A 24,767-nucleotide genomic window follows, 5' to 3' on the forward strand; every position below is an offset into this window, starting at 1 on the left:
CCAGAACCAATCGGAAATGCGTTTCAGGGACGGATCCGCCCTCGGCCGAGAGCCATTGGCCAATTGAATAGCGAGGACATGGGGTGGTGCGGGTGGTGGGGTGACCGCGGAGGGGTTGTACGGGATCCGGGCAGGGTCAAGCTCCGGGAACAACGCGATGGTTCTGTGGAGTAGGGTCAGCTGGATGGACCTGGGCCTAGGCCTTGGCCGCCTGGTTAGCGCTCGGGGGCTGCGGTGTTCCCGCCGGCAAAGCCGCGGATCCCAGCAAGGTGAAAGCGCTGAAAGGTGAGTGCTGGAGCCCAAATCTCAGGGAGCCCCTCACCCAGCCGACCCAGGCGTGACCAACCCTGCCTGGACATTATTTTGGTAACGCCGCCCCCTCTGACGTCAGCGCGGCGGCGACTTAATTTTGTTCAGCTGTGACCATGGCAACATCCAGCCGGCTTTCTTGCGCCATTTACGTCCTCTTTATTCGCCAAGTACCACTGTGGGACAGAGCCTGGGATGGGGCTTCCTGGGCCCCTGACGTCAGTCCTACTCCACCACCATTTAACTCTGCACCATGCGCTTGCTGCCCTCTTCTCCCTGAGCAAGCAGCCAGTAAGGCATTTATTAAGCACCAGTTACTGTGTACCAGCTGTTGGGACTTGCTCCCAGAAAAGGAAATTCCCTCCCCCAGCTTCAGGGTCTGCCCCCTCCGCAGTTTGTCGTCTAAGAGACCATTACTTAAGTGACTTGCGTTGTTTCACACACAGCCAACTGGTTTCCAAGGCGGGACTTGAACTCGGATCTTTTTAGCGGCCAATTCTTGTCAGTTCTGGCCACACTGGTGCTCCTTAGTACTGTTGGTATCAAGACAAAAAATGAACAGGTTCCTGCCCCAGGAAGCAGCTGGGTGGGTGGGTGGGAGGCGATAATAGTAGCTACAGGCGGGACCTGCCCAGACATTTACAGATTCTGTGACTCTGGGCAAATTGCTTAACCTTTGTATGCCTCAGTTTTCTCATCTGTAAAATGGGGGTAATAATAGCTCCTCTTACCTGAAATAATGTATCAGTCAAATATTAAACACCTGCTGGGTGCCATGCACTGTGCTAAGCACTGGGGATACAAAAAGAGTCAAAAGACAGTTACTTCCCTCAAAGAACTTACAATCCAATGGGGAAGACAACATGCAAAGCAAGGTAATATGTGCTGGATAAATAGGAAATAATTTTCAGAGGAAAGGCAGGCATTCAGTAAATATTAAATGCCTACTATGTGCCAGGCACTCAGCTAAGGGCTGAGGATACAAAAAGAGGCTAATGTGCTTAACCCTAACCTAGGGCAGCTGGGTGTCTCAGTGGATAGAGAACCAGACCTTCAGATGTGACCTCAAACACTTCCTAGCTGTGTGACCCTGGGCAAGTCACTTAACCCCCATTGCCTAGCACTTACTTAGCCCTTTTGCCTTGAAACCAAAACAGTATTCTGTCACAGAAATTCAGGGTTTACATTTGTTGTTGTTATTTAAAGATAGTCCCTGCCCTCAGGGAGCTTACAGTCTAATAGGAGACAACATGCTAATAGATAGAAACAAAGCAAGCTGTATACAGGATAAATAGGAAATAATAAAGGCACTGAAATTCACTGGGGTTAGGGAAGTGTTTCTATAGAACCTTTGGTGAGATTTTAGCCTGGACTTGAAGGAGACCAAGGAAGTCAGTAATATGAGGAAAGGAGGGAGAGCATTCCAGGCAATGGGACAATCAATGCCCAGAGCTAAGAGATGGAGGGTCTTGTTCATGGAACAGCCAGGAGGCAGGTGTCACTACCAAGAGTATGTTTCCAGGAGTAAGGAAGAGAAAGAAGGAACTGGGTGATGAGGGCTTTTGTGTTTGACCCTGAAAGTGACAAAAAGTTAACAGAATCAGGGTGCAATGGTCAGACTTTCACTTTGGGAGATAATTTCACACCAGAGTGGGAGGATGGACTGGAGTAGGGAGAAGACTTGAGGCTGGCATCTCCTCCAGCAGTTACTGCAATGGTCCAGGTGTGAGGGGATGAGGGCTACACCAGGGTGGGGGCAGTGTCAGAGGGGAGGAGGGAACAAATTCAAGATATGCTGCTGAGGTGACATCAGTAGTCTTGGATATGGGGAAAAAGAGACAGTGAGGAATCCAGGATGACTCCTAGGTTGGGAGCTTGAGAGACTTCGAGGATGATGGTGCCCTTGACAGTAGGAGGGAAGGTGGGAGGTGGTGGAGGAGGGTCTAGAGGGAATGACAGTGTTTTAGACATATCGCATTTATGTTTTAGACATATCGAGATGTCTTCTGGACATCTGGTCCAAAATGTCTGAAAGGCAAATGGAAATACAAGACTGGAGCTCAGCAGAGAGGCTGGGCTAGGAAAGGGAGGTATGAGAATCATGGGCATAGAAGATGCTAATTAAGTCCATGGGAGCTTCTAAGATCATTTATTGAAGTAGTATTGAAGGAAAAAAGAAGAGGGCATATGATATGTAGTCTTTCACAACCCTTCAAGTGCTATGTAAGTGTTAGTTATTATGGTCTTCTAGAGGATACAAAATGTGTATATATAAGCACATATGGGGTGTGTGTAAATATAAGGTATAGTGCATATATACAAGGTTTATTTAGTGTGGGTGGATAGGTGTAAATACAAGGTGTTTGGTGGGTCATTAGCAGCTGAGGGATCAGGAAAAGCTTCATGTAGAAGAGGAGCTAGAAAAATATGAGATACAGTTTGGACAAAGGCATGGAGGTAGGAAATGGAACACTGTTCATGATCAAGTTAGTCTAGTCTAACTGGAATAGGGAAGGGAAGGAAAGGGAGTATCCTATATCATAAGCATGGAAAGATAGTCTGGAGCCTGATTATGAAGGTCTTTCTTTAAATGCCAGAAGGGTTTGAGATTTATCCTAGAGATAATAGAATTTCTGGACCTTTCTTTGAGCAGAGTCTTTAAGAATGATTGATTCTGGGGCATCAAGGTGGCTCAGTAGATTGAGAATCAGGCCTGAAGATGGGTGATTTGGGGTTCAAATTTGGCCTGGGACACTTCCTAGCTGTGGGACCCTGGGCAAGTCACCCCCATTGCCTAGCCGTTGCCATTCTTCTGCCTTGGAAACAATACACAGTATTTCTAAGATGGAAAGTAAGAGTTAAAAAACAATTTTTCTTCTTAATGATTGATTCCAGGGTAGTTTGGCTCAGTGGATTTTGAGTCAGATCCAGAGACAGAAGATCCTGGGTTCAAATTTGACCTCAGATACTTCCTAGTTTTGTGATCCTGGGGGAGTCACAACCTTCATTGGCTGGCCTTTACCACTTGTCTGCCTTGGAACCAATACTTATTGATTCTAAGACAGAAGAGTAGATTGGAGAGGAGAGAAGTTTGGAGCAAGGGAACCAAACAGAAGGCTATTACAATAGTCCATGGAACCGTACCAACCTAGGAGAGCATGATGGATTTCTTCCATCCAGTCCAACTCCCTTGCATTTCAAAGGGGGGGGATGAAATCCCAGAGAATAAAGTAAGTGGTTTACCCTGAATCAGCCAGGGTAGTAGCAGAGCTGGATTTGAACCCTGGTTTTGGGTGCTTTGACCACACCTGTCTGAGCTAGAGACCTTCTGGTCCCATTCATGACTTGGTGACAGCAGCCTCCAGGACCTCCTAGACAAATCCAGCCTTTGTTTGCAGAGCTTCAGAATTGGAGACCGAGCACCTTCTGAGGCCTCTGGCTTCTCTTCTTAGCAGTCAGGTTCTGCCTCTGGTTCTCTCTCCTGAGCTAATCCTCAGAGCTGCCCTTTGAGCCCTTCACTTCCTACCTAAGCCTTGTCTTCTCCAGACTAACCCTGCCTCTTCAGAGGCTGGATTTAGGGGGAAACCTGCCTCTGCCACTTCTTACCCATATGACTTCCCCCACCCCACCCCCAGGCCTCAGTTTTTTCATCTGTAAAAGGAGGGGATTGGACAAAATGGCCTTTCAGGGCCCTCCCACCCTAAATCACTGATCACCTGAATCCACTCCGGGGGCAGGTGGGTCCCTTGCTTAATAGGATACCATCTAGGCCAACCTTAGAACAACCAGTATATGGTGTTGCGAGACCAGATAGACTAAGGTGACTCCACCCAGACTTGCAGTGCTAAGCCCAGGGCTGTTCTAGCTGTGTAATTCTGAATTCAGAGTCATATTCCTGGGCCACAGTTTCCCTGGCTGTAAAATAAGAGAATCAGATAAGATCTCAGGTCCTGTCCAGCTTTATATCCATGATCCTTTGGTGTGACCTAGTTAGTATCTGGCATAACCACCAAGAGCAGGCTACCTCTGCCTCCATCAGCTCAGGACTCCTGCCATCCCGCTTTGCTGTAATCCTACCTCAATTGGCCAACCTCCTTGCATCCCGACCTGGAATTCATCTTCCGCCCTCATATTTTCATGATCAGTATATGAGGATCACAGACTGAAGGCTGAGCAGCCCTCCAAGGCCCCAACCCCTTCATTTAACTGTGAGGGAAATGAGTCCCAGACAGGGAAAGAGACTTGCCCAGGATCACACAAGCTGGCAAGTGTCTGAGACAGAATTTGAACCTAAGGCTCTTTGCCAAGGACTTTGCTCACTATTCCATGCTGCCTCTGTTTCCTCATCCCTCACATGCATCTCTTCCTCTCCTCCCTAATTCAGATTCTCATCCCTTTTCCCTCTGGACTATTTCCATAGCCTCCTCCTTGACCTTCCTATCTCTACTCCTGTCCATTCTCCCTTTGGCTGCCAAAGTGATTTGGCAGATTTGACCCTGCTGCCTAGCCCCACAGTCTTCCAGTGACCTCCCGGTTTGACACAATCTCCCCACTTTGGCATTTAAAGCCCCCAAGTTCTTTCTCCCATCTTTTACACATGACTTTGGAGAAAGGGTGGTTAGTGAATTCCACTATACTGATTTGTACATTTTGTACTCCCATGTGGTTCCATCCTTCATCTCCAGACCTTTGCATAGGCCATCTCCTCCTCTTAGAAAACTATCCCTCCCTCCTCACCTCTTAGAAGCCCAGGCTTCCTTTAGGACTCCGCTCCAATGCTCCCTTCTACAGGAGGCCTTTCCTGATCCCTCCCTCCCTCCCTCAGACCCTTCCTGCCAAGAGCCTTCCTCTAAAGTGACCTTCCAGCTGTTCTCTTTGTAGCTTTGTGGGCCCCCAGTTCACATACATGTTGTCTCCCCCGGTAGAATGGAATTTCCTTGAGGAGAGAATCTATTGGCATTTTTAGTGCCTGACTCATAGAGAGTGCTTTAGAAATCATTGATAATTGATTACGATTACTTAACAGGGACAGAAACCTTTTTGTGGTTCCCTAGAAAAAGCTGAGATAATTATTAATCTGGTTCAAGAAAACAGTTCTTTACAGTGAAATCAGAGAATCAGAAGACCCAGGTTTATGCCCTGAGTGCCCCTTCTTTGCTTTGTGAGTCCTTGGAAAAGTCACTTCCCCTTGGAGACCTTGGTTCCTCCATCTGTAAAGTGAAGAGGTCAGACAAGATGCCCTTGGAGTGCCTTTTCAGCACTCACATTCTGTAATTCTGTGAAGTGTGACATTGACAAAGTCAAAAAGAGTTTGGTGGGTTTGTTTGGTTGGTTTTTTCACAAACATTAAAATGTATGTGTTCTCCTGACTCTTTCATACAATTCAGAATCCAGACATTTTTCCCACTGGTGCAGCTGCCCGGCAAAACGTGCCCAGACTCCTCTTGGAATTGCCATCAGAGCCAAATTACTAGCTCTGCAGGAAACATAATAAGACTGTACCTATAAGGTCACTCTTCCTTTCGGACTCAAAACAGGATTTTCCAGCTCAGACATTCACTCTCTTTAGTACTAATGACTCTGGGTTCTTTCTGAAAATCAGATCCACTTTCAAAGGGGGGGGGGGGGGGGAAACTCTGACATCCTTGAAAATATTCCAGAAAAAAGAATCCTGCAGGGATTTGGAATTGGAACCTGGATTTTACGAACCCATGTGACCTTGAACAAGCCTTCCTTCTCACTCTGTGGGCCTAAGTTTCTGGACTTGTAAGAAGGGTTGAATTAGATCCTCTAAACCCCCCTCTAGCTCTCGGTCCCCTGAGCCAGCCCTGCCAGGATCAGATGCCCTGGCTTCCTCCAGGTGCTCAGCCTTTGCGAAAGGTGCCCTTTCTCCCCAAGCCCTATTGGCCAAACAAAAGTAACCACACCCAGGCCCGATTCAGCTCAGCCAGCATTTTTAAAGCCCCCACTTTATGCCAGGTCCTACTCCCTTAGTTGGGTCACCCAGGGCCTACTGAGAAGCTGCTGTTTGGAGGCAAGGAAAGGGAGGGCATATTGTGGGCACAGAGGATGACTGCAAAGACAGGAAGGTTGAAAGGAAATAGCAAAGGCCAGAGCAATTGGCCACCAAGGCTGAGCCAGGGGTCTTATGTACAGCAAAGATGGGCTGGGGCCTGGATGTGGAGGGTTTTACCACAAGCATTTCTTAAACACCTACTCTGCGGCCAGGTCCTGGGCATACAAAAACGATGAATGACACACAAGGACATATTTAAGTCTATTTAGAATAAACGGGGGGGGGGGGTAGGGAAGGAGCAATTAAATACAGAATAGCTCTATATAAGGCACTGGGGGCAGGGCACTAGCCACTGGGCCAATCACAAAGGCATCACATTGAAGAGTTGCTCCCTGAAGGAAGGGAGACACTCTTACCCAGAACTGAGGAGATATGCTGAGGCCTGGTGGATGCCCAGCAAATAAGGAACAGATCTGTTCCAGTGTGGCTGGATCCCAGACTGTGAGAGGTGGAATTGTGTCCATTGAAGCTGGAGAGGTTGATTGGAGCTAGGCTGTGAAAGACTTGAGGAGACTAAGAGGATGATTTTTGATTTGAGAGGCAAATGGGAAACTCTTGGGAAGGAGCCCAGGTCGGGGGTGCCATAGTCATCCAGGCAAGGGGTGAAAAGGACCTAAACCAAGAGACAATTGTTCGTGGGTATCCCAGAGCCAGAGGTGGCGGTATTTGTTGTGGGTTGCGGGAGAGGAGAGATGGTTGAAGCTGTCCTCGCTGGGCCTTAAGGCTTGGTCAGAGTACACAGCGAGGTCTTAATGGGGCATTGACCAATGTTCTCTCCCCTGGTGCAGGGCCCACTTCTGATTGCCCTGGCGTCCACTCCGGGATGGAGTATTCTGGCCACAGCAGCAGGAACAAAGCTTAGAGACGCTCCTGGAGGCACTGCATGCCTGGGTGGTGGACAGGACAGACACAGACTTGTCTTAGCTGGGCCAGCAAATAATATAAATAAAATTTTGAGGAATAACCCAAATAGAACCCATGGTAATTGTTGTCAGGAGGCCACTTTAAGAGAGGGTTGCTGCTCTTCCAGGTAAACATGGCAGCAATCTAGATGGGAATCGCTTCCTTTCCCCAGCACCCAACGAAATAGACTACCTCAAAAGAACATAAAAAATCATCTTTGGAAGAACGGAGGGACTCTACAGTAAGGCGCAGCAATGAAGGTATGTAGGGTTTGAGCATTTCCACACTATAAGGAGAAAAAGCTTGCACCCAAACGTGATCTGAACTACCCTCCCCCACCTCACCTATGAAACCAGAATTAGGACCAGCACGCTCACCAGAGACAGCGAGTGAGCAAGGGACGTCTCAGTAGTGAGGAGGGGGGTGGGGCACATCAGGGTCCTTGGAATCTAACTAGGACTGCCAAGGTCTTACCCCTGAGAGCGGTTACACAGGAGATCCCCGAGCACTGGAGAGCACAGACCGCGGGTACTATTGCAAACTGCGGACACTGTGGAGACTCCAGAACCTGCCTGAGGCAAAAGCCCCGCTCCTCGCTGTAATGAGTGGGGGGCACACCAGGGTCCTTGGGAACTGACAAGGACTGCCAGGGACCTACCCCTCAGAGCAGTTTCACAGGAGACCCCTGCACATGGGAGAGCACAGACCGCGGAGGCGCTAGCAAACTGTGGACGCTGCGGAGACTCCAGAAACTGCCTGAGGCAAAAGCCCCTCCACATAACTCTACAGAAAACTCGCCCATCTCACTCAGATTCCTGACTAAAAAGGAAAGGGAAAACCACCAAAGGGATGGCTCATTGTGCCCAAGACCAACCCTTCAAGAAGAAAGGGGAAAAAGTGATTATTGAAATTTTTTACAGAGGGAAAAGCCAGGCTACAGAGGGAAAAGGATGAAATTCATACAAAATCAAAACCTTCCCACAAAAATGAAAATTGTCCACAAGCTCTGGAAGAATGCAAATTAGAGCTTATCCAAAAGATGGAAACCTTCTGGCAAGAAAAAAAATGGGAAAAAATTCAGAGAGAGGTCAACAGTCTGATAGATAAGAACTCCCAATTGGAGAAATAGCTGGAAGCTTCAAAAAGCAGGGCAGATCAAACTGAAAAGCAAAACCAGTTCTTAAAGACCAGAATTAAGCAACTAGAAGACAATGATCTTGCAAAACAGCAAAAATTAATAAAGCAAAGTCAAAAAATTAACGAATTAGAAGGAAACATAAAATATCTCACTGATAAGGTGACATACCAGGAAAACAGGAAGGAGAGACAATTTGAGAATCATTGATCTACCTGAAAAACCAGAGATAAACAAAAATCTCGATGCCATACTACAAGAAGTAATTGGAGAAAACTACCCTGAAGCTCTTGAAGAAGGGGGCAAATAGAAATTGAAAGGGTTCACAGAACACCCTCTATACTAAATCCTCAAAAGACAACCCTCAGGAATGTAATTGCCAAATTCAAGAGCTTCCAAGCTAAGGAGAAAGTCTTACAAGAAGCCAAAAAGAGAAACTTCAGATACAAAGGAGCACAATCAGGATTACACAAGACCTGGCAGTGGCCACGCTAAAAGACCACAAGGCCTGGAACATGATATTCAGAAAGGCAAGAGAACTGGGTCTTCAGCCAAGAATCAGCTATTCATCAAAACTGACTATATACTTCCAGGGGAAAGTATGGGCATTCAACAAAATAGAAGATTTCCAAGTATTTGTAAAGAAAGGACCAGAACTCAGTGGAAAGTTTGACATCCAAACACAAAGAGCAAGAGAAACATGAAAAGGTAAATATGAAAGAAAGGGAAAAGGAGAAAAATGTTTTTTTCTTTTATTCAAACTCTCTTCTATAAGGACTACAATTAGATCAAATTATATATATATGTATATTAATATATGGGGAAAATGTTATGTGTGGGGTGTCACTCATGGACTTCCCTGGCCAGCAGGGTCCCACAAGGGAAGGGGCTCACCTTCATGAGAGGAGAGATAGGGAACCCGAGAACCAGGGTGGAGAATGAAAGACACAGACAAGTCAGTGATTGAATAGGGCAGGCAAACCTATGATATTCTCCTTGGTAGGAAAATATGAGTATTAAGGAACATGAGGTAGATGCGGAGATTAAGATAAAGAATGCAAGCCGAGATGGGTTACAGCCTTGGGGAAGGAGAAGGTTTAGAGAGGAAGAGAGACAGAGAGATTGCTAGAGAAGATTGCAGATCCAAGAGGAAGATTCATAGTAGCCGCCTCTATATTTATTGCCTTAGTCTGTTTAGGGAAGTATTCTCAAGCATGTAGTAACCACGTTACAAAGCATGGACAATACGGATTGGATGGTGAGGTAAGAGTAACACCTTTTTGGGCGTGTAGATTACAAACCGTGCTTTCCTGGGCAACTGTGGCTCTGATCACATTAATGAGTCTGTCCTAGGCAAGGGCCGCATGGCCATTTCAAGGTTACATTCACAAACCTCATTGGTATAACCTTATGCTTGGAGACACAGTAGCCATACAATCATTTATATTTCATAGATGTGAATATGCTTGGGATGCTACATACTGTGTAACTCAAAAATTGTATGCATTAATAGAGTAATCAGAAGAATCACTCAGAGGGAAAGATTGGGGCATTAAGATGATTTGGAGGGGAAAAAAAGCAAAAAGAAAGAAAAAGGGAGGGGGGAATCGATGATGGTACTAAGATATACTTGAAGAAATAGAAATAAATTAAATAGAATAATCTTTGTCACACAAAGATACACATGGGAAGGGGAGGGGAAGAATTCTAAAGAGAGTGCTAATTGGTATTACTTAAACCTTACTCTCAACTCTGAGAGGGAAGAAATCAACTCTGAGAAATCAACTCTGAAAGGGAAGAGCATCTAGATCCATTGGGATCTTGAATTCTATCTTATCCAACAGGGTAATGGAGAAGGGAAAACTTGGGGGGGGGTAGGGGGGAAGGGAGTTCAAAAAGGGAGGGAAGGAGAGGGGAGAGGGAAATTAGTAGACACCCCCCCAAAAAAAAAAACAAGAAGGGAACAAAAAGGGAGGGACCAGAAAGGGAAGCATAGCAAGGGAGAGGACTAGGGGAACTGATTTAAAGTAAATCACTGGTTTAAGAGGTTATAGCAAAAGAAGAAAGGTCAGAATTAGGGGAGGATATCAAAATGCAGGGGAATTCACAAGTGGCAATCATAACTTTGAACATGAATGGGATGAACTCACCCATAAAACATAGACGAATAGCAGAATAGATTAGAATCCCAAACCTACCATATGTTGTCTTCAAGAAACACACATGAGGCAGGTAGATACTCACAAGGTCAGAATTAAAGGTTGGAGTAAGACCTATTGGGCCTCAACTGACAGAAAGAAGAAAGGAGTTGCAATCATGATATCTTGACAAAGCCAAAGCAAAAAAAAAGACCTGATAAAAAGAGATAGGGAAGGTAAATACATCCTGATAAAAGGGACTATAGACAACAAGAAAATATCACTAATCAACATGTATGCATCAAATGGTATATCACCCAAATTTCTAATGGAGAAACTAGGAGAACTGAAGGAGGAAATAGATAGTAAAACTATACTAGTGGGAGATCTGAACCAACCACTATCAAATTTAGATAAATAAAAAAATAAATAAGGAAGAGGTAAAAGAGGTGAATGAAATCTTCAAAAAATTAGAGTTAATAGAAATATGGAGAAAAATAAATAGGCACAAAATGGAATACACCTTTTCAGCAGCACATGGCATATTCACAAAGATTGACCATATTCTACGTCAGAAAAACATGGCATACAAATGCAGAAAAGCAGAAATAATAAATGCAACCTTTTCAGATCATAAGGCATTAAAAATAATGATCAGTAAGGGTACATGGAGAGCAAAATTAAAAATCAATTGGAAATTAAATAATATGATACTCCAAAATCATTTAGTTAGAGAACAAATCATAGAAACAATAATTTCATTGAAGAAAATGACAATGGTGAGACATCCTTTCAAATCTTATGGGATGCAGCCAAAGCAGTACTCAGAGGAAAATTCATATCCCTGAGTGCATATATTAACAAATTAGGAAGGGCAGAGATCAATGAATTGGACATGCAAATCAAAAAACTTGAAAGTGACCAAATTAAAACCCCCCCAGAAGAAAACCAAATTAGAAATCCTCAAAATTAAGGGAGAAATTAATAAAATCGAAAGTGTTAGAACTATTGAACTAATAAATAAGACAAGAAGCTGGTACTTTGAAAAAAAAAACAACAAAATAGACAAAGTACTGGTCAATCTAATAAAAAGGAAAGAAGAAAAGCAAATTAACAGTATCATAGGTGAAAAGGGGGACCTTACCTCCAATGAATAGGAAATTAAAGCAGTCATTAAAAACTTCTTTGCCCAATTATATGGCAATAAATATGCCAATCTAGGTGATATGGACAAATATTTACAAAAATATAAATTGCCTAGACTAACAGAAGAAGAAATAGAATTCATAAATAATCCCATATCAAAAAGAAATCCAACAAGCCATCAAAGAACTTCCTAAGAAAAAACCCCCAGGGGCTGGTGGATTCACAAGTGAATTCTATCAAACATTCAAAGAACAGCTAATCCCAATACTATACAAACTATTTTACATAATAAGCAAAGAGGGAGTTCTACCAAATTCCTTTTATGACATAAATATGGTACTGATTCCAAAGTCAGGCAGGTCAAAAACGGAGAAAGAAAACTACAGACCAATCTCCCTAATGAACATAGATGCAAAAATCTTAAACAGGATACTAGCAAAAAGTCTCCAGGAAGTGATCAGGAGGGTCATTCACTATGATCAAGTAGGATTTATACCAGGAATGCAGGGCTGGTTCAATATTAGGAAAACCATTCACATAATTGACCATATCAACAAGCAAACCAACAAAAATCACATGATTATCTCAATAGATGCAGAAGAAGCCTTTGATAAAATACAACACTCATTCCTATTAAAAACACTAGAAAGCATAGGAATAGAAGGGTCTTTCCTAAAAATAATAAACAGCATAGATCTAAAACCATCAGCAAACATCATCTGCAATGGGGATAAACTAGATGCATTTCCAATAAGACCAGGAGTGAAACAAGGATGCCAATTATCACCTCTACTATTTAACATTGTACTAGAAACACTAACAGTTGCAATTAGAGAAGAAAAAGAAATTGAAGGCATCAAAATAGGCAAGGAGGAGACCAAGTTATCACTCTTTGCGGATGACATGATGGTCTACTTAAAGAATCCTAGAGAATCAACCAAAAAGCTAATTGAAATAATCAACAACTTTAGCAAAGTGGCAGGATACAAAATAAACCCACATAAGTCATTAGCATTTCTATATATCTCCAACTCATCTCAGCAGCAAGAATTAGAGAAATTCCATTCAAAATCACCTTAAAACAATATAAAATACTTAGGAATCTATCTGCTGAGACAAACACAAGAACTATATGAACACAACTATAAAACACCCTCCACACAACTAAAAGTAGACTTGAGCAATTGGAAAAACCTTAACTGCTCATGGGTAGGTCAAGCTAATATAATAAAAATGACCATCCTACCCAAACTTCTCTATTTAGTGCCATACCCATTTAACTTTCAAAAACCATTTTTACTGAATTAGAAAAAGCCATAACAAAGTTCATTTGGAAGAACAAAGGATCAAGGATAGCCAGGGAAATCATGAAAAAAAAATACAAAGGAAAGTGGCCTTGCAGTCCCAGATCTCAAACTATATTATAAAGCAGCGGTCATCAATTTGGTACTAGCTAAGAGACAGAAAGGAGGATCAGTGAAATAGACTTGGGGTAAGTGACCTCAGCAAGACCGTCTATGACAAACCCAAAGACCCCAGCTTTTGGGACAGAAATCCACTATTTGATAAAAACTGCTGGGAAAATTGGAAGACAGTGTGGGAGAGATTAGGTTTGGATCAACACCTCACACCCTACACCAAGATAAACTCAGAATGAGTGAATGACTTGAACATAAAGAAGGAAACTAAAAGTAAATTAGTTGAACACAGAATAGTATACATGTCAGACCTTTGGGAAGGGAATGATTTTAAAACCAAGCAAGACTTAGAAAGAGTCACAAAATGTAAAATAAATAATTTCGACTACATCAAATTAAAAAGTTTCTGTACAAACAAAAAAAATGGAACTAAAATCAGAAGGGAAGCAACAAATTGGGAAACAATCTTCATAACAAAAACATCTGACAAAGGTCTAATTACTCAAATTTACAAAGAGCTAAATCAATTGTACAAAAAATCAAGCCATTCTCCAATTGATAAATGGGCAAGGGACATGAATAGGCAGTTTTCAGTTAAAGAAATCAAAACTATCAATAAGCACATGAAAAAGTGCTCCAAATCCCTCCTGATTAGAGAAATGCAAAGCAAAACAACTCTGGGGTACCACCTCGCACCTAGCAGATTGGCTAACATGACAGCAAAGGAAAGTAATGAATGCTGGAAGGGATGTGGCAAAGTTGGGACATTAACACATTGCTGGTGGAGTTGTGAAATGATCCAACCATTCTGGAGGGCAATTTGGAACTATGCCCAAAGGGCGCTAAAAGACTGCCTGCCCTTTGACCCAGCCATAGCACTGCTGGGTTTGTATCCCAAAGAGATCATAAGGAAAAAGACTTGTACAAGAATATTCATAGCTGCGCTCTTTGTGGTGGCCAAAAATTGGAAAATGAGGGGATGCCCTTCAGTTGGGGAATGACTGAACAACTTGTGGTATATGTTGGTGATGGAATACTATTGTGCTCAAAGGAATAATAAAGTGGAGGAATTCCATGGAGACTGGAACAACCTCCAGGAAGTGATGCAGAGCGAGAGGAGCAGAACCAGGAAAACATTGTACACAGAGACTGATACACTGTGGTACAATTGAACGTAATGGGCTTCTCCATTAGTGGCAATGCAATGTCCCTGAACAATCGGCAGGAATCTATGAGAAAAAAACATTACCCACAAGCAGAGGACAAATGGTGGGAGTAAAAACACCGAGGAAAGGCAACTGCTTGACTACAGGGGTGGAGGGGATTTGATTGAGGAGAAACTCTAAATGAACACCCTAATGCAAAAACCAATAACATGGAAATGAGTTCAGATCAAGGACATGTGATACCCAGAGGAATCACGTGTTGCTTATGGGAGGGGAGGAAAAGGAAATGATCTTTGTTTCCAATGAATAATGTTTGAAAATGACCAAATAAAATAATGTTTACAAGAGAAAAAAAAAAGAGAGGGTTGCTGAGACACACCTGAGCAATGGACCAGCCCCATGGGGATTAGTGTGGTTTCACTCAGGTAGACAATGTCACAAAGGCCGGGGCCCATGACTTTCTAGTCATATCCATAACTTGCCACCTCTTGCTTTTCATTGACTTCATATTTGGAGAAGAAAGACTTTAGACAGGTAGGACTGCAGGGGCCCAATGAAAGATGCTTTCCCCAACTTCTGTTGCCATCCATAGGAGCAACTTTCATTTACACTCCAGTGGTGCAGATTGCAACCCCTTCCTGCTTAACCCATCCCGAGCCACTTTTGTCCACCTAACTCAGCCACGGGGATCCCTCCTAGCAGATGACCCAGGGGCCTTCCTCAGTTTTCCTCGATGGCATCTTGAGGGAGGGAAGATGCCAGAGGAGTATGCAACTTCCCCTCTGACCAGCCCCTTCTGGTACCCACATCCCTTCGCCTCTTCACCTCTTCCTAAGGGGCTGCAACTCCCATTTCAGCCCCACATTCAGGCAAGTACATGATCTCATTTGAACCTGCCTGATCAGAAGGTACTATAAAAAATAGTTTCCCATTTTAGAGGAGGAAAAGGAGTCTCGGCCAGGTTAAATGACTTACCCAGAGCCACTCAGCTCTTCCTGACTTTATGTCCAGAGCCCTCCCCATTTCTCCACACTGGCCTCCTGAGAGCAGATCCAGCTGCATGCCCACAGGCTGGTCTAGGCTTTGCTATTCTCTGTCCTGGTAAAGGCACCTCCAGCAGTCATATGAAATCCCTCATGTCAGCCTCCAGGTTGTCTTCTGGCCTCTATTCCTCATATCCATCAAGTCCTAGCCTCTAAGTTCCTGGAGGACAGGACCTGTGTCTGCCTTATCTTTGAGCGTCCCCGGTGCCTAGCAAAGGGCCCCCTTGCACCATAATCAGTGCCAAGTAGATTACTAACATTTTCTGACATTTATTTCTCTTCAGGCCACAATCTTCATCAGAGACAACAAAGATACCCAAGATTTACACCAAAACAGGAGACAAAGGTAAGTGTGAGGGAAACAGCAACAGGGAAGACATCATAATAAGTCACAGTCTGGCCTTTCTGTCTCATTTCCATCAGTACCTTTGGGTTTTTCAAATCTTCTGTTTCTGGCTAGATTCTCCCTTCCCTACCGGCTGAGCCTTTCCTTATAACAAAGAATGTTTCAATAGAGGATAAAGGTCGATCAGCAAATCCCAGGAGCACACTGACCACAGGCGATGAGTAGGGATTCCTCATCCATCCTCCTTCACCTCTGCAAAGAGGGGAGACTGAGTCATCTCTGGGGCATGCTTAGTCATGACAGTTTGAGGCCATCTCCTCCTCTCTTGCCTCCCATAATCAACGATGTATATATTATATTCTGGGTCCCATCCAATTCTCTCTGCATCCATCCTTCTTACAGCACAGTAAGACAGCACCGCAGGTGAGGGCACATCAGTCAGGAGGCAATGGGACAGGTGCAGGCTTATCTTGGAGCCAAAGGAACAGAGGATGAATTCTGGTCATTTTAGAAGGGTTCCTTGAACCCCTTTGGACTTGTTTCCTCATCCTCAGTGATCAAAGTGTACTGTTAGCTCCCAGTCAGAGGACCTCAGGAAAGGCATCCCTTCCACACTGATGTCCTCCTTTGGTTGAGGCCCGCAGCCGTGACTGCTGAACTATCTCATGCCCCATAGATTAGTAAAAAGGGTGAAGTAAATGCTCCCCCAAGAAGCTAAACTTTATCCTGCCTGGAAAACCTGTAAAATTAAGGAAGAGGCACTACTGGCCAGTTGGAATGAGGGCTTGGGTTCATGAGGTGATCATGTCGGAATGTGAAGCTCCAGGATCATTGCCTGCCACCCCATGGCTTCCTTGGGTTGGACTCCAGACTTATTACTTCTTATTGGATGTCAGTACATGACAGATCTCATGATCTCCACCCCGCCAATCTCTTGGGCCACCAGGGATGAGGCAGAAGCAAGGGGAAGCCCAAAGGCCCAGGTCTGAGTCTTGGCCAGGACCCAATATTCTGTGTTCTCTTCCATTCTTTACTTTGTACTTATTTTTCACTCTGTGCTCCCTTTTTTAAAATACAATTTTATTGATGTCTTTTTTATATCACCAGAATTTCTTCCAATATCCTTCCCCACAAAAGACTATCCCATATAATGAATAATATTTTTTTAAAACCCTTAGCCTCTGACTTAGTATGACTTGCCCAAGGTCACACACTAAGAAGTATCTGAGGCCATTTTTAAAAATTTTTTTAAATTTTTAAGTATTTTTTCATGGTTATATGATTCATTTTTTTCTCCCTCCTCTTTTCCCTTCCCCCCTCAGACCTGACAAGCAATTGCACTGGGTTATACACATATTATCACTTGATACCTATTTCTATATTATTCATTTTTATAAACATCTTTTAAAAGTAAAACCCCAAATCATACAAGTGATAAATCATCTGCTTTTCTTCTGTGTTTCCGCTCCCACAGTTCTTCCTCTGGATGTGGATAGCATCTTTCTCATAAGTCCCTCAGGATTGTCCCAGATCATTGCATTGCTGCTAGAAGCAAAGTTGATCACAGTTGATTATTCCACAATGTTTCAGTTACTGAATACAATGTTCTCTTGGTTCTGCTCATTTCACTCCACATCAGTTCATAGAGGTCTTTCCAGATCATGTAGAAATCAAGCAGTTCATTATTCCTTACAGCATAATAGTCTTCCATCACCCTCATATGGCACGATTTGTTCAGCCATTCCCCAATTGAAGGACACCCCTTCATTTTCCAATTTTTTGTGCCCCCTTTCTTTACAGGGCTGCTTTAATAAAATATCTTCAGCAAACATTCAGGAATTAGTTGTTTTGTCCAACTTTGCTCTTGTAACAAAGTGTGGTTTTTTTAACTGTTGTCTGGGTTATAAGCAAGTTAAGGATGGGTGGCAAAGTGGTTAGGGTGCTAGATGAACACCCAGGAAGGCTTGAGTTTAAGTCCAGTCTCAGATACTTCCTAGCTTTGGAACCCTGAGCACTCTGTTGACCTTCATTTCCTCCTTTGTAAAATGGGAAGAATAAGAACATTGACATCCCATGATTGTTGTGAGGATCAAGTGAAAATATTTATAAAGCATTTTGCCAACCTGAGCACTCTATAGATATTGAATGTTATTATCGATCTAAATCGTTTGTTTTCTTCGTACTCCCTGGATTGTACATCTAGATCTGACTTAGAATTGGGCTACCTTAGGAGTTTCACAATGGTCTCTCCGATATCTTGTTTCCTTTCTCTGGAAAAGGCAGAAATGGAACCAGACCTCTAAGACCCCTCCCAACTCTGACATCCCTATTCTAAACCCCCTTCCCAGGTCTTTTGTTCCCTCTCCATCGTTCTTAAAGCTACCTTCATACTTAGAATAACATCAATGCTGGTGCTTTGTCAGAGTCTGAAGAACTAGGACAGACAGAAAGGGTTTTGGGGAACAACCCCTCCAGGGAACCCTCTCCTGACCCAGGGGCTAACTGAACAAACTGCTGATTTCTGGTATCTTTTCCCCACAGGCTTTTCCAGCACCTTCACTGGGGAAAGGAGACTTAAAAATGACCAAGTGTTTGAGGCCCTGGGAACAACTGATGAATTAAGTTCCGCTATCGGGTAAGTAGGATGTGATTGGGATCCAAGTTCCCTTTGCCTTTGGAGCTTCAGAAGCCAGTGGCTTTAGTCATTGTGAGGCCCCTCTTAGAGAGTCTTAAAATTGAGCTTGCTGGATTATTCTGGGTGGGCCCAGAATAGTCAAGGGATCCACTGAGCCCTGGGCCTTTGCTCTAAGCGCTGGGTATTTCCTCTGTTCCCTTTAGGTTTGCCATAGAAGTCATCACAGAAAAGGGCCATACATTCGTGGATGAACTTGAGCAAGTGAGTAATACCATCCCCCTTCTCAAACGGTGAATGACTAGTGGCAGAAGGCGCGCCTTGCAGGGTTGTTGGAGTGGATGTAGCCATGCAGATGTGGGCGTCCCCTCAGCTTGGAAAGCACGTGGTGTTGCATTCTCCCCAAAGGGACCCTGAGCCGCATTGAGCTGCCCTAAATTCTGAGTTATGTCATCCTGGACTTTTTGGTATGAAAAATCAGGTTTGCCCTCCGGCCACCCTACAAGTTAAGCCCTGTCCCATTTCCTGCTGTCTCTGAAGTGCCGTCTCCAGTCCCTGTTGCTGCTTAAACCACAATTCATTTGTAGGTTAGTGACTGGCCAGGGGGAAGAAGCCTCTGTTGGTGGTATTCCCGGTATAAAGAAATCAAGTCCATTTGGGGTTCCATGGACGGGGGATCTTTTTGTCGTCAATCTGCTACAGTCAGAATTGATTCTATAGTGCTACAGCTGACTTCCCCATTTGATTCAGAGACTCCCTTTGTATCAAGGGCTCTGGCTGCTCAAAACCTATGGTGGGCTGCTGTCTGATCCAGCAAGGAAAAGATATTAGCTCATGGTTTCAAATATCTTTTTTATCCTATAAAGAAGAAAGTCCTTCCATCCTTTCATTGTTGTCAAACATCAGCAAATGCTAAGTTTTAGCAAAGCCATCCTCTTCAACAATGATATAATTCCGTAGTCTTGCCTTTTTTCTCCTGTTTAAAAGATTTCCTACATTGAGTAATTGTCCTGCTCTTATACCGTCTACACATTCCAGTTATAAATCACACTTGGTCATAATCAGTGTCATTTTTGTTGTTCAGGTCTGTTCTATTGCTGGGGATTATTAGCTGTATAATGCTCGGCAAGTCACTTAATTTCCCTCACAGTAAAGTGAGAGATCTCATCTGGATGATCTCAAAAGCCCCTTTCATCTTCACCTCTGTTATCCTATTTTAAGTGATGTGCCAGTACTCGTTAATGGTGTGAATTCGTTGAAATGAGCAGTGAATCAAGTGATTACTCAAAGAGTGATCTTGGCCTCCAGTTTTCTTTCTCAGCCTTATTTTTGCCTGGTTTAGTTAGGTAGGGAGCCAAGCCATACTTGCTTCCTTGGAGGAATTGGATAACCTTTGGATATATTTGGATAATCTTTCTCTCTTTGTAGGGTCAGTCCGTTTAGTAAAGAAATTACTTTTCCTTTAAACTTTTTTTTAGTTACAAATCTATGTGGATTTTAGTCCTTTCGTGCAAATATTTAATGGCCTATCCGATTTCTCTAAGCCTGTTCTATTTAGATTCGATTTTATGCTTGTTAATTCTGATGTTGTATATTTTGGGGAGAAAACAGTCATTTCTTTTACATTCTTAGATTATTAGCATAGAGTTGTGTATAGTCATCTGATTTTTTAAAAATTTGCCTTTATTGTTATGTTGCTTTCCTCATTTCTAATTTGGACTTATTCTTTCTTTTTTTAATCATTGTTTATAATTGTTGCTGACCTTTTAAAAAACAGCCAGATTTTTCTTTATCATTTCCAATTTTTATTTTTACTCATTAATCTTCACTGTTGTTTCAGTTATAAGTACAGACTCAACTCACTAGGTTTTTTGCTCTCTTTCTTTTTTTTTAACTTTAACTTCCATATTACAATCAATACTGTGTATTGGTTCCAAAGCAGAAGAACTGTAAGGGCTAGGCAATGGGGGTCAAGTGACTTGATCAGGGTCATACATCTAGAAAGTCTCTAAGGCCAGATTTGAACCCAGGACCTCCGCTCTCTAAGCCTGGCTCTCAGTCCACTGAACCCCCCAGCTGCCCCTACCCCTTTTTATTGATGTAGGCACTTAACCCTGAGTGGTGCTTTGGCTTAATCTTCCTAATGCCAAGGACAGTCTCTGTGTGGAGGAGATGTGATGGCTGCTTCCACGTATTTGGAAGGCTATACGTGGAAGATGGATTAGACTTCTTTTGCTTAGTCCCAGGTGGCAGGCCTAGGAGAACACTGAGCACAGGTTGTAGAGAGAGACTTCAGCTCTCTAGAAGGAAAACCTTCCTAACAGCAACAGATAATGTGGATGATGATGATGGCTGGAATGTGGATTCCTTGTCAACGGAGTTTTTCAGCCATGTATGGCAGAGACATTTCTGGTCATGGCAGACCAATTTCTGGTACCATTTGAACTTGGCTCCTGAGATCCCTCCCATCCCCAAGCTTCTATTAATAAGGGCAGCCCCTCCTCGGCAGGGGGTACGGCCAGTTTTCCAAAGCAGGAGAGACACCCATAAGCACCAGGGCAGGGGAAGGGCAGGACATCTGTCTGCACCTTGATTTGAGGTGATGGGCAGCTCACACTCGGACACCGAGGCATGGAGCCTTGAGCAAGAAGGGCCCCTGCAGGTTATCTAGTCTAAAGTGCATTTTACAAAGGACTGGAGGGGAGCTCCCATGGCCCATTGGGGCCAAACTGGGCCAGCTCTTCACCTTTCAGACGTAGGAGGTTTTCTACTATCCACTCATAGCTAAAAGTTACTTACAAAATAGAGTCATAATAAAGCTAACATTTATATTTGTTGTTCAGTCATTTTCAGTTGTGTCCATCTCTTCATGACCCCTTTTGGGGTTTTCTTGGCAAAGATACTGGAGGGCTTTGCCATGTCCTTCTCCAGCTCATTTTACAGAGGAGGAAACTGAGGCACACAGAGAGAGTGACTTGCCCCGGGTCACACAACTAGTAAGTGTCCGAGGCCAGATTTGAACTCAGGAAGAGGTTGTCTCCCTGACTCCCAGTACAGCACTCAACCCACCGCCCCACCTGGATGCCCCGCCATTCATAAAAGTACCTACTGTGTGCTAGGCACTGGGAGAGGGCTTTACGAACAGCCATCCTGGAAGGAAGTGCTATGACTCGCCCCATTCTATGCTTCAGGAGACGGGGTCAGAGGTCCAAGTAGGGGTTCCCGGTTCCTGGCCCCGGGCTCTCTGAGCGCTGCCTGTGCAGCTTCTGAACTCAGACTCCCGGAGTCAAAGTTTCCTCCCCCAAGTAGCCAGGCAGGGTTTACGGCAAGCCCAGAGTTCTTGCCCCACATGGCGGACTTGTGTTCCAGGACGGATGGTGTCCTTCACTCCCCTTGCCGGGCTGCTGCTCCTCCCCAGAGGGCCCCTGGGAGCCCCCCCGGGCGCCTGAGGGAGCCGATGCTCACACGTCCCTGGAGGAGCCCCGTCTGTCCGGTGGCACGTCGGTGCTAGACAAGTCCAGGATGCCATTCGGGGATGGAGGAGTTTCTCAAAATCGTTACCAAGTCTGGCTTCCCGGCAGGCCAGTGGTCAGGGCCAGGCGGGGGTCCAGTGACTTGTCCAGCCTCACCCAGCTAGGGAGCGTCTGGGGAGGACTGGAACCCAGAACCTTCTGCTCCAGGCCTGGCTCTCCATCCACTGCCCTGCTAGTTAGTTTCATGGCGGCTCCCTCCCGTCTGTCCCACGTGCTCCAGCCCCTCCCCTTCTCTCCCCAGGTCCAGTGCAGGCTGCAGGACGCCGGCGCAGCCATCGCCACGCCACTGCCTTCGGCCAGGGAGGCCCACTTGAGTAATCCTCCCCTCCGACCCCCTCCCCTCGGGCAGCCCCAGACGGGAGAAGCCGTGTCCTCCTGGGGGAGGGGCGAGGGCGCCGTGCCCGGGCAGCGGCTCGTCAGGGCTCCCTCGGGCTCCCTCTGTCTGTCCCTCTGCAGAGCGCACCGCGTTCAGTGAGGACGCCGTCCTGGACCTGGAGCGCCGCATAGACGTCTACACGGGCCAGCTCCCCCCCCTCACGGCCTTCATTCTGCCCGTAGGTGCTGTCCTGTGTCTGTCTGTGGGGGAGGGGCGCTCCCATCACCCCCTCCCTGTGTGAGGAGGAGGCTTGGGGGGGGGGGCAGGGGGCCGCCCAGCGGAGGCTTCCAGGCTCCTCCTCGGCCTCAGGGCCTCGTCCCGGTCTCTCTTCCAGTCGGGAGGCCAGAGCAGCGCCGTCCTCCACCTGTGCCGAGCCGTGTGCCGCCGAGCAGAGAGGAGGTGAGAGCCGGGCCAGGAGCCGCCCAGTGAGGAAGGGAGCGCTGGGGAGCTAAGGAGCGAGGGGGGAGCGCGTGGCTGGGCCGCCGCTGGCTGCCAGGAGACCCGGATTCCAGGCCTGCAGTTCATCTCTGCCTTCTCTCTCCCTCTAGCGTGGTCCCTTTAGTCCAGGCCGGGCAGACGGACGCCAGCGTGGCCAGATTCTTGAACAGGTAATCAGTCCGCAGGCAAGACCCGCACTCCCCGCTGGCTCCCAGGATGCCGAGCTTCATTCGCAAATGGGGTCCTCAAGCCTGGCGCCCTCCGGAGCTCACGGTGCAGACCCTGTGGGACCCCAGCTGGGCTTTGGGCAGAGATCCCAGAATGGTTGGCCGTTTCCTTCTTCGGCTCATTTGACAGATGAGGAAACTGAGGCCAACGGGAAGTGGCATGTCCAGGGTCTCCCGGCTCACGAGCTCAGGTCTCTGTGACTCCAGGCCCAGCACTCTTCCGGTACAAGATAGTTTGGAGGGGGGCATGCAGGTCCCACCCGGCAGGTCTCCCTCCGTGTTTCACAAATAAGAAAGGCCCGGATGCTCCTGAGGGACAAGCTTGTGTTCTCAGCTGGTCACAAGCCCTTTCCCAGCCGCAGTCTCGCTCGATCCTCACAAGCGGGAGAGCTCAGGGCAGGCACTGGTGCCCCCTTCATGGAGGAGGCCCAGCGAGGTAGCTGCCTCATCTGAGATGAGAGACAATGGAGGCAGGACAAGGCCCCGGGGGCCACAGCCTGTCCATCCAGGACTCCCGCCTGCCCTCCCCGTCCCTCCCTGGGCCGGAGTCACCTCTGGGTGGGAGGGGGAACATTAGGGGCAGCAGGCACCAAGGCAGGCTCCGGGGCCAACGAGGGGGCTGCCTCCCAAAGACCCTCTAGAGGGGCCGACAGGCCCCACAGCCCCCCGGGCTGCCTCAGCCACTTGAGTCCGTCCATCAGACCCTCGGCCCTCTTCTGCGTGCTGGGCCAGCCTGCCGGGCAGTCAGTAAGGAGCCCCGGAGCCCACCTCAGCCTTGGGCTCTGACGACGACTCCGTGCACCCATGGGTCAGACTCGAGTCGGCCTAGGACCCGCCGCCACCTTAAGTCCTCCCAGTGACCAATGGGCCATTGAAACGTCTGCCCTTAGCGTTCCTTGTGGGCTTGGCCGTGCTCTGTCCTGGCTGACTCTCTCTTCCCCCTCCAGACTCAGTGACTATCTCTTCACTTTGGCCCGATATGCAGCCATGAAGGAGGGGAAGGAAGAAAAAATATACCGGAGACGAGACCCGGCCCCTAAGGCTGGCCCCTGAGGCATGCTGGGAAAATCCTGGAGGCTGGGGAAGGAGGGGAGCCCGTCCTGCAGAAAGGCCCGATGCCCCCCTAATGCCAGGCCCACTTCGGCCGCCCCCGAGTCTCACCCTCGGTCGGGATCCTGAGGCACCGGGCAGGGTCTCTGCAAACAAAGCTGTTGAACCTTTGCAGGCCGGGTGGCTGACAAATAAAAGCGATGTCCGAGTCCTGTGCTATCCGTGAGTGTGTGAGACGGGGCTAAAGCCCTCCTTCACGGATCTGGTGAGCGGCAGAACACCTCTGCAGTGTAATGTGATTTACTTGTGCCAGAGGGGCCTTAAATGCCACATTTATAAAGGGAAAAGCAGGCCGGATTTGGTATTGAAGTCACCTCCGAGCCATCCGTCACCCACAGAGCGTGCGGACGAGAGCCTGAGCAGATTTACTGGTGGGGCTGCCGGCAAATACCTGGCCCCTTTGGTCTGCACGTCCATGTGGGGGAGGGGGCAGCTCACGGATCTTCCCCAGCCTGAGGACGCCCCCTGGACCCGCCAAAGAGCCAAAGTCAACCCTTTGTCCTGATTGAGGCAAGACCTGTGGGGAAGGGAGTGTCTAGGGCCGGCAGGTGCCTCCGGATCACCCCCCCCGCCCCCACCCATCTGTAATGTCTTTAAGCTGCCCCTCTCTGCCCCGAAGCACTCTGATGTGGTGAGGTTCGAGCTTCCCCTCCCACTAGCCCATGGGATCCTCCCCACAGCCCTGAGAGGACGTTGTCCCCATCCGTGTCCAGCCACCTGCCTGCTGCACTCAACATGTCCAAAATGGGATTGGTTTTACCCGCCTCCAGA

The 24,767-nt window shown here is 46.4% G+C and overlaps 1 protein-coding gene across 2 annotated transcripts; it reads left to right on the forward strand.

Moving 5' to 3' along the window:
• The first annotated feature begins 62 nt into the window (after window positions 1-62).
• MMAB (metabolism of cobalamin associated B) lies at window positions 63-24,145 on the forward strand. Of its 2 annotated transcripts, none has more exons than XM_001378458.4 (9): window positions 63-285; window positions 15,619-15,680; window positions 18,222-18,315; window positions 18,519-18,576; window positions 22,087-22,159; window positions 22,302-22,399; window positions 22,556-22,620; window positions 22,770-22,829; window positions 23,834-24,145. In XM_001378458.4, the coding sequence occupies exons 1-9, from the start codon at window positions 158-160 to the stop codon at window positions 23,937-23,939; spliced, it is 744 nt and encodes a 247-aa protein (XP_001378495.1). In that variant the 5' UTR covers window positions 63-157; the 3' UTR covers window positions 23,940-24,145. The 2 variants fall into 2 exon arrangements, 1 of the variants encoding a protein (XP_001378495.1); XR_008917292.1 differs by having other exon boundaries at window positions 67-285; window positions 22,770-22,932.
• Window positions 24,146-24,767: the final 622 nt, after the last annotated feature.

The sequence above is a fragment of the Monodelphis domestica genome, chromosome 3 (genome assembly GCF_027887165.1).
Source record: "Monodelphis domestica isolate mMonDom1 chromosome 3, mMonDom1.pri, whole genome shotgun sequence".
NCBI classification, from domain to species: domain Eukaryota; kingdom Metazoa; phylum Chordata; class Mammalia; order Didelphimorphia; family Didelphidae; genus Monodelphis; species Monodelphis domestica.

What these genes read in the sequence shown, in the direction of transcription:
- MMAB (XM_001378458.4), top strand. Translation starts at nt 158, where the DNA reads ATGGTTCTGTGGAGTAGGGTCAGCTGGATGGACCTGGGCCTAGGCCTT. An exon ending in TCACGGCCTTCATTCTGCCC is followed by an intron (nt 22,400 to 22,555) that starts GTAGGTGCTGTC and finishes TCTCTCTTCCAG; the next exon opens with TCGGGAGGCCAGAGCAGCGC. An exon ending in TGCCGCCGAGCAGAGAGGAG is followed by an intron (nt 22,621 to 22,769) that starts GTGAGAGCCGGG and finishes CTCTCCCTCTAG; the next exon opens with CGTGGTCCCTTTAGTCCAGG.